The following is a 9,759-nucleotide window of genomic DNA, read 5'->3' on the forward strand; positions in this document are numbered from 1 at the left end:
AGGTAAATTCAGGGAAGAATGGGGCATTTCACTTACCACCCTTCTGTACCAGTTTCAAGACTTGTCAGTACCACATTACCATTTCTGGATTAATGCTTAGCATGGAAATACAGTTTAAACTAGTTTAAATACAGAGGTATTATCGTGCTTTTCAGGTATGAACATACAATAGCATGCAGAAGACTACACTTAAAGAAGTTGTACCTATCGTGGCTGGTAATTAACTGTATTTGGATTCAGGCAGCTTACACAACAGAATAAAGTAATACACAGCAACTGGAGGAAACCTGTATTAAGTTTGTGTACTATTCCAGACCTGCCAGAATTCAAAAAAAATGCAGTAACTGCTGAGGATAGTAAATGGCCTTATAATATAGACAGCAAATATTATTAAATTGCTAATTTTGTTTTCAAAACAGTAAGCTTTTTATTAGGTGTATTTTTTGTTTTGCTTTAAAGTTTAATCTTTGGTAATTTAATCAAACCAATCAAGCTGGTCCATGGGACAATGATCAAGAAACACTCTTGCTCTGATACCATTCCTTTTAAATAGTTTATGGGGACCTTTTGCTGCCGATGAACTTGCATTACTTCAAAACTGAAAGGCAAAAAGCAAGAACTTAGAAGTGCACCATATTTTTGTAAGCTTCAAGAAAACAAAATGTAACCTATGCTGAATTAGGATGTAGCATTAATTTTCCCAAAGAGGAAGTAGTTTCCTGTGTAGTTACATACGCTTCTATCAACTTCTCAACTTCCAAAGTGTTTGTTGCCCAGATTTTTTTTTTTTTTGCAAGAAGCTAGACTTCCTTCATGACAGTCAATACATATCTTGAAGATGAACAGGTTTAACAGTGTTTACTTTTCATTTTCACTTCACTAGTGAGGTTCATCCCTTTAAGAAAAGGAACTCAACATGAAGAAGCAACATAAGAGTTCTCTGCTTACCCTTCTGATTTCATACTAGCATCTTATGTACATCTTCAGCAATTACCATTGATCTTCTATGAAAACAGATGCAAAACCACAAAATCTGGGTTTGGTTAAAAAAGGTGGTGAAATGCTAAGTGCCCGATAACATCAGATCTTTTCTCATGTACGTTTTAAAAGCAAATTAGCCAGAGTATTTAAAAGAGGTAATTTTAGATGCACCCAGGTATATTTGAGGCACACTGCTAATCTGCTTATTAAATGAATTATTGCTGCATGTGAGTAATTCCATGTATTAGGCAAGCAAGTGCTGTTTCCCCAGCAATATCTTCACTGGAAACCTTGAGAATTCATATTCCCTGCTAGAAGGGCCATTAGCATAAAAGAAAGCATCCCTGCATTAGAGATATTTATCTGGACCACTTTCAGAATCTAAAATTTTCTTTCTGTAACACCACAACATATGCTTCCTACTTTAGCAATTATTCCAGATGAACAATTATATAAGGCTCCCAGCTTTCTCCTCTGCCTTGGAAAAAAGTATTCTTGATTTAGCCAGTAGAAATTCAAGCAATACTTTTCAAGATAAATTAGTAATGTTAATGGTTACAATTTCACTTGTACTTTGTTCTGCAACTTCAGTGTTTACTTAAGCAATGTTTGTTTTTTAATACTAGGGAGTATCGCCATTTTAGGTAGACACATGATGTTGATACAATCCCCAGTCCAAGGCTCCCAACCAGTCATCCCAAGAAGGAAATTTAAGAATCACTAAGCCATAACAAATAGAAAAAGGAGTAAAATGCACAGAGGAGGACTTATGACACTTGTCTCCAATGGCTGGCCTGATCATTCTCTATCAGTAGCCATGATCCAGGCCCCTCAAGAAGCCTATCTTTGCAACCTCAGATTAGCCACTAGGCCTGGAAAGCACAACAGGGCCTTGGGATAAGGTTTACCTTCTCTCCTACCCTGCTGATGGGTCGGAGCCCTTACAGTAGTTTCCTGCAAGAGCTGTTTGCTTATTGTGGTACAGGTCTCCCCAGTGGCACTAGTCCACTTAATAAACCTACAATTTTAGAGCAAAAATTCAAAACACTGGCTTTACGCTCCCCTGCCATATGTTAACTAGTATTACTTGCAAATGCTAAATCCTGTTAAGGAATCAGATCATAACTGTGGAAACAGGCTCGGTATTTTACGTAGCTTATAATATTTAGAGTCCTGCACATTGATTCATACCATCTGGCCCAACAGCACTGAGGGTTTCTTTATGCCAAGCGCAGTGCATCCAGCCCTCCAGCCCCAGCCGTCACAGCCCTCTAGTGGAGATGCAGCAGGGAGCTTTGATGGCATTCATCCATCGTGGCTTGCTTTTGCTCATCTGCCTTCTGCGCCGCTCTCAGCTCAGCACAACTGCTTTTCAGTCAGGCTTGGCCAGAGATGGTGTCGCTTCTCCCTCTGTGCTGTCAAGGGAGACCTTAGCAGCAAAGAGCAGAGACCTTTGGGGACTTCTGAGCACTTGCAGCCCACAGAGATAACCCCCACACCCAGCCCTGCAGAGCTGCTCTGTCTGCCTTGCCAAGCCCACAAGGGCACAGGCAGGCTTAAGGAAGAGCACTGCTGAGCAGGAACCCTAGGTGCAAGCTTTGATACACCAGGTACACCACTCACTTCTCCTCTATTAGCATCTCCCATTGCAAAGGAGCAGGAACAGTTGTTTTCATCTTTCTTCCACCTCCTCTAAGAAGTGGAGGTGAGGAAGTTCACTTTTAACTACCACCCAAGTAGTGTTTAGACACTACGGGAATACTTCAGGACAACACTGTTACTTACCCTGTCAGAAACGTGCTGCGATTTGTCTACTGGCTCTGTGCCAGTCATGCTTATGTTTTGTTTTTTATTATCTATCAAAACTTTTATTGAAAGCTTTTGCCTTCAGGTTTTTTAGATAGCTGCCCAAGTCCAAGAACTGTGGTGCTGTGCCTAAACCCAGGTGTGGCCACACGTACACACATACCACTTAAGGAAAAGCAAAGTTTACATCCCAGAGAATACCAGTCATGTTTCAACTCTCTAGAGATTGATCATGACGAAGATTTCATCACATTTGCAATTCCTGTTCCCTGAGATGTCAATATCCCCTCCTCTCAAGGGATCCTTCTACCACTTCAAGGCTTCTATAGGCAGTGGCAAAACATAAACAATCAAAGAAACAGTTTTGGCATTAGAGAGACCATCTTAAACAATAAAGACCACATCAGGATGCTCAACAGAACCCAAACAAGACCTACTAAGAATATCCAGAACTGCATATACACCATAATTCTATCATATCCAAAAATTGACTCCCAAGTGTAAAGTCACAAAGACAAGAGTTTAATATTGACAAAAAAAAAAAAAGGTTAAGTTAGTGGTATTTTCTTCCTTGAAATAACATACTGGTCATATGAAAGTCACTGAAGAGGTCTGCTTTTAGCTCGGAAGACTTTTACAGTTACAGCAGAATTCAAAACCCCTAATTCCAAATGTGTGATGTTAACACAAAACCTGAAAACTTAAGACCTGGGATAAAGAACAAATTCAGTTGTTAAGATTCTAGCAGTTACGTGAGGCCTTTCAACACCTTTCCCATAACATGAAAAGTTCTTCAGTATCTTTCCCACCACCATTATTTCAAGATTCACAAGGTTCTTTAAAATACTAATGGGGTTAAATTGAAACCAAGCGCCATATGCTTGTAATGTCTTCTGTGAAGGTCTGAAGCCACCCTGTTTCAATTATTTGGTTATTCAGTGCAGAAAGTTAAAGATCACAGAAAGTTTAACAGCTTTTAATACTCCATTAATATTATAGATTAAAAATTATTGCATAGTCTTATGCATTTCCTAAAACAGCGTTCTCTGGAAATTAAACATTTTAATATAAAAGGAGCAACTCTTTAAAACATGAATTGCTTTCACTACCTCGATCTTCTATCCTTTTTTGATTTGTCAGTACATTTGTCCATAGTTTTCTCATTGTCTCCTCTGCACTTGGGGCAATACCATTTCCCCTTTGGTTTGTAGGTGAGTCCAACACACGAAAAGTGGAACCACTCGATAGGACACTGTTCGTTATCACATCCTATCATTTCACCGTAAGACACTTGGTTGCATAAGCAGTAAGTTGGTTCATTGGGATCAATTGCAAATTCTACAGGTGAAACCTCCCTCTCTTGTTTGGCTTTGGAGCGTTTTTTCTTCTTGGAAGATTTAGATCTTTTTTCTTTAGGCGGCTGATCATCGCAGTCATCGATACCATTTGCTATATGGCACAGATCACGGCTTTCGCTGGTTCGCTGGCGACGAGGTCTACGTGAAGATCTCTCTGGCTGGCAGGACTCCATCTTTGCCTTTTCTAGAGGCTTTTCGTTCTCAGACAGATCTTGAAAACACTGAGAGTGTGTTTCCATTTGCCGGGCTCTATTCTCTACCAGTTCTAGCATCTGAGTAACTATTTGAATTTTTTCATCTCCAAGTTCTTGGCTGTTGATTAATGCACGCTGAAGATGCTGCTGCAAGCGCTTCTTCTGAACAGGATCATTTTCTGACTTGTATTTTTCATAGACATCATCTATTTCTTTTAATGCTTCTATAAAATAAAGATAATAGGAATAATTACACAAGATGGAACATACTCAAGAAAATATAGAAATGTATTTCTAACTGATGAGAAATAGTACAAATTTTAATTACAGTATACCCTAGTGGGCTAGATCGGATATTTTCTTCAAGTGCATGTGGTCATCAAACCAGTGTTTAAGATCACAATATGTTGCAAGAAAAAATTCTCAACTTCTAAGAAAAAGCAAGCTTATTTTAGTCATTGGAAAAAGAAAGGATAACACAAGAAAGGGGACCATAGCTGCTGGAGCGTGGATAGTCTAGACCCTGCCTCCATCTGAAAAAGCAGGTATTTCTGTTGAGAAATCTTACCACAGTAGTTCTAAAACCCTGGCCTACAAACCAAAGCAATAGCTTATTGTATCACAGGAAGAAATTTAGAATTCATATAATCATTATATATCATTATATATAACACTCCAGAATTAGGATATCCAGGTCCTCTGCCTTCCCCTTCTTATTCATTTAAAGGTTTGGTATTACACTTTCAAGTAGACATAACAGGAGCATGACAACTGAAGTTACACAACAGCAAATTTACAAGCAGGATTTAAATCAACTTAAACCACTCAAAATGCTTTTCCTCTTACCCAAGACAAATTACAGCAAGTTGCATGTTAAATCGAGGCTGAACTTTTCAGAATAGGTGACCTAATGTTTAGTGCATCACAGGGTATTTTAAGCAACTAGTAATGGGTGGCTCACAGTTTGACTTCTAAGCTTTTCTTCTTGCAAGTCATGCAAAATAACTGGATGAGTTGCTGTGAATCTTTCATAAAGTTTAGTTCTTAGAAGCAAGTTTAATGACCCCAAATATCGCCTTACAAGCCAGTCTTAGTCTGTATTCTATTGTTCTATATTGCTGGATTTTAAAATAATATTTTCCAGACCAAAAGTTACACTAGACCGATACATAAAAGACAGAGAAATTGCTAAAGTGGAAGGAAATAGATTAGTAGAACTGACAGTGAAACGTGATGCACAGTGTTAGATATGGTACTGGTTCCTTCAGAAACAACTTAAGGATTTTATTTGAACAGGCAAGGGAGTTTATAAATGGCAGTAAACTATTTACTTCTAAAGCAAGAAGATATGCAGTATAACCTATCTCATCCTAAAGACCTGCGTTTCACAAACTCGCTTTCGTTTTTAAAGAATTTGTCTGCATTGTCCAGTTGTGAAATGATTCAATCTTGTGCTAAATGGAAGCCATAGATATTATCTCAATATTGTTCACAGTGGTATTTTTCCTGCTGACATCTTGAAACAGCAGCTTAAGCATCAACAGCCGCTTTTTACTATAAATTCTCAAACCTGTATGACAACAGGAGCCAACAGCATTTTGTTCTATTCCAGACTTTCACTACGGGAAGAGAAAAATCACTACTCTGCCTGTCCAATAACTCACTTAACCTATTTTTTTCTCAATACTAGCATTTGAGCTACCAGTAAAAACACAAGCTTTGTCTCCCTGCATCTTCAGCTGCATTACTCGCCTGTTGCCCTGACAGGGTGGGGCGGAATCTTACCCTCTGCTCCTGAAAAGCATGGAGTAGGGTACTTTGTAGGCTGTTGAACTAGAAATGCGCAACCAGAGTACAATATTCTGCAGCCACGCTATCTCCCACCCAGCCTTTTTTTGAGGGGAAAAAAATAAGTGTAGGTGTAGTTACACAGATTACCCATATTGGGAACACCCTTGCCCAGAAGAGCCCACAAGCAATAACTGTTAGCTTTTTCACACAGTGACAGAGAATAACATTCACCCTACGCTGATGACTCCCTGGATGTAGCCCGTGAAGATATGCTGCACACTAAATGGATCACTGGCCTTCAAAAAGAAGAGAGAACTTTTGGATTGAGAGAGATGCAACTTAACCAAACTCCTTGTTGCTCCCTAAGATTAGAGAAGGCATCCATACGCTCAACTAAATAGCTCTGAAACCCCTGTTAAAAAAAAACAAACCCAAAACACACAACACAAGCCAGGGCCAAGTGTTCATTACAGATAATCTGATTAAGTTTGGTGGAGCTAATAAAAGCTAAAAGGACTTCAGTTTTCCAAGCACAGGAGTGGCTTTGTCCCTCCTGCATGAACTATCACTACCCTTTAAATTAGCTGAAGTTATACAGTACTGCTTTTACATCTTCAGACTTGGGCCAAAAATATTTTTATCAAATTTTTAGGGGTTTGGGTTTTCTTTGTTGTTGTTGTTGTTTTTTAAAACAGCTGAAGACTTTGGTAAAACTAGCAACAAACCTCTGCTTTGACCCAGTACGGTATTAGTGGCTGGAGGAATATGTATAGGAGATATAGCCTAAATAAAAGATTGAATCTATTCGAGACAGATCTAGAGCGTTGTCACCACAGATCAGATAAAGAGCCTGCTAGGCAGTCCAGCCTTGACTAAGAATTCAAAACGCTGCAGACAAGCCTGTGCCCTTTAGACTTTAAAAACACAGAAAACTTACAAAAGCCTGTTCTTATGTATCTTCCTGGGTAATTAGAAAGATAATTGAAAGAATCCGTTTACATTTAACGTCTGAAAGGCCTTAACGGTCCCCTCTTATCCACAGTGAAGAAAGCCTCCCACGAGGGAGGGAGATACGGCTCTAGTTCCTACTCCACGGGACCAAAATCCCCCCCTCCTGCCGCGGGTCCACGCCACTCGTCCTCTGCTGTACGGCTCAAGCAGTAACGCTCTCCAGGAGCGGGTCCCACCGCCGGATTAGGCGGTAGGCAGTAATTAGAAGTAAAAGATACCGCGGCTGCGTGGCCCAAGAGTGGGAGGCATAATGGATTTAATTGATATTTAACCCGCATTTCGGAAGAAGCCATAGCTTTGACTGAAGTTCAGGGTAACTTCCCGCTCTGTGGACCCCCTCCGTTACCCGAGGGCACACCGCGAACACGTACGCGGCGCCCCCCCCCCCCCGTGCGCTAACCCCCGGCGGGACGGTTCGGAGAGCCGCGATGTGCCGCGGGACGGGGGCAGGGCGGCGCGGCACGGCTCGGCCGGGACGCGGCACCCCCACCCCCGCGCGGCGGCGGCGGGGCAGAGCGAGCCGTAAAACCGCCTCCCGTGCCCCCGCCTCCAGCAGCACCGCCGCCGCTTCCATCAGCAGGGCTGCCCGGCGGGGGGAAGCGGGGAGGGAGCAAGCGGGGCGGGAGCGGCCCCGCACGGCGGAGCGGGCCCCCGCGCGGAGCCGGGGCCTAGCTCCGGGCAGCGCGGCACCGCCGGCTCCCACCGCCCCCGAGGCGGGGCCACCGCCGCCGCGGGGCGCCTTCCCCCGGAGGGACGGGCCGCCGCCCGCCCCGGCAGACGCCGAGCGCGGCGTCCCGGCAGCGCCGCGGGCTCAGCCCCGCGCAGGCCCCGGCAGGGGGCCCACCCCGGCGCCCACCCCCCCTCCGCCGGGCCCGCCCCGGCCCCAGCCCCTCCGCGCCGGGCGCATGTGCGGCGGGGGGCCCTCCCTTCCCCCCGCCCGGTGCCCTGTGGCGGAGGCCGCGTCCCGCGGCGGCGCCCACCTTGGCACTGCGTGTCCATCTCCCGCAGCAGTGAGGCGTTGCGCTGGATGTCCAGCGGCAGCGACTCCACGCACTCCAGGTAGTCCTGCACGTAGAGCGAGAGCAGCCGGGCCCGCTCCCCGCCCGGCGCCGCCGGCCCCGCCACCAGCTGCGGCCCCGCCAGCATCATCCCCCCGCGCCAGCAGCACATCCGCCGCCGCCGCACCGCCCGCACCGGGCGCGGGGTCCCCGCGGCGGCCCCGCTCCGCTCCCTCCTGCCGCCGCCCCTCCGCCCGCCGGCGGCCGAGCTGCGCGGGCCGGGCTGGGCCGAAGACGCTGCGGGGGGCCGTCGGGTGGGAGAGCGCGCCGCCGGGCTGGGCTGGGCTGGGCCGGGCCACCCCTCCGCGGGGTCCCGCGCCCCTTCCCGCCGCGGTACCGCCGCCGAAGCAAAACCCACTCGGAGCCCCCGCCCCTGGCCGCTGTGCTGCGCGCATGCGCGAGGTCCTGCCCTTATAAGGCGCGGCTGGCGGCGCTGCGAGGGGTTCGCATTCTCCCGCCTTCCCCTCTCGCCCGCCCCTACTGGCCCGGCGCGCGGCAAGGGGCGGGAGCCAGCGCGGAGGCGGAGCCTTCCTTAAAGGCGCACGCGTCCGCCGTTTCCGCGGCCGGGGCGGAGTGCTAGCCCCGGCGGCGGGCGGCGTGGGGTCGCCGGGTGATGGAGGCGGTCGCCACGGGGGGCTGCCGGCGCCCCGCAGCCCGACAGCGGCGCGCAGCGAGGCGGCTGTGACCAAGCGGCTCGCCCCGCCCCGCCCCTCCCCGCGCCAGGTGCCCCGGCGGCGCCCGTGTGTGGGCGGGGGCGGACGGCCGTTGCGGGGGGCGCTGAGGCGCCACGCGCGCGGGGCGGGGCGGCGGCTCCCCCAACGGCCGGACGCGTTCGTCCCTCGGGCAGCGCCGCGCTGCCTGCGCCCGCCATCTCTGCGCCCAGCCTCGCCGAGCCGCCCGCAGGCCGGCGGTGCCCCCTCGCCATGCCACTCGCCGCCCTCCCTGAGGGGCGGCGGGGGCCGGCGTGTGTCCCCTGCGTCGGGCGCGGCCCTGTTGCACCTGTGTGAGGTGAAGGCGAAGAGAGCAGAAAGGACCGCCAGGTGTGAGAGACTTCGTTTTACCTCCAGTTTTCGGTGAGCTTCCGCCGCTGCAGGGTTGTTAGCAGGGCGGGGAGCGGCGCTGTGACCTGGCCCTGGGGACTGCGAGCGTCTCAGGGGAGAGGTTCACGAGGGTCCCTCAGGCGTGCCTCCTCTTGCTCTCGTGGGTGTGTTTATTAACGCCCTTCTCTGGTCAGTCTTCCCGTGTTTATTCGCTCTTCCCCAAACATTCTCTGCCCTTGGAGACCTTGAGGAGTTTATCTCGAGGGCGTGTTGCTGCTGTCACGGATTACGCTTGTTCCCTGTATAGGCCGTGAAACTCTGCACTGTATTTTCAGTCATAATCCCGAACCTTCCCACATTTTCAGGAGATAATACAAAACATATTTGAGCAAGCAGAAAAGTGTGTAAGTTTTACATTTGATGCTGCAACCCTGGCCTTCGCACCGTCCTCTCATTTTCTTGGAATATTTTGGCATACAAAATAATCTGTCAGCACTGATGGCGCTAAATCTCTTGAAAC

At 47.8% G+C, this 9,759-nt stretch overlaps 1 protein-coding gene across 1 annotated transcript; it reads right to left on the minus strand.

Moving 5' to 3' along the window:
• Nucleotides 1-3,288: 3,288 nt before the first annotated feature.
• Nucleotides 3,289-8,444, minus strand: ING2 (inhibitor of growth family member 2). Its single transcript, XM_075500248.1, has 2 exons — nucleotides 8,122-8,444; nucleotides 3,289-4,563 (listed from the first exon to the last, which is right to left on the minus strand). The coding sequence occupies exons 1-2, from the start codon at nucleotides 8,309-8,311 to the stop codon at nucleotides 3,893-3,895; spliced, it is 861 nt and encodes a 286-aa protein (XP_075356363.1). The 5' UTR covers nucleotides 8,312-8,444; the 3' UTR covers nucleotides 3,289-3,892.
• Nucleotides 8,445-9,759: the final 1,315 nt, after the last annotated feature.

The sequence above is a fragment of the Mycteria americana genome, chromosome 4 (genome assembly GCF_035582795.1).
Source record: "Mycteria americana isolate JAX WOST 10 ecotype Jacksonville Zoo and Gardens chromosome 4, USCA_MyAme_1.0, whole genome shotgun sequence".
In the NCBI taxonomy this organism is placed as follows: Eukaryota; Metazoa; Chordata; class Aves; order Ciconiiformes; family Ciconiidae; genus Mycteria; species Mycteria americana.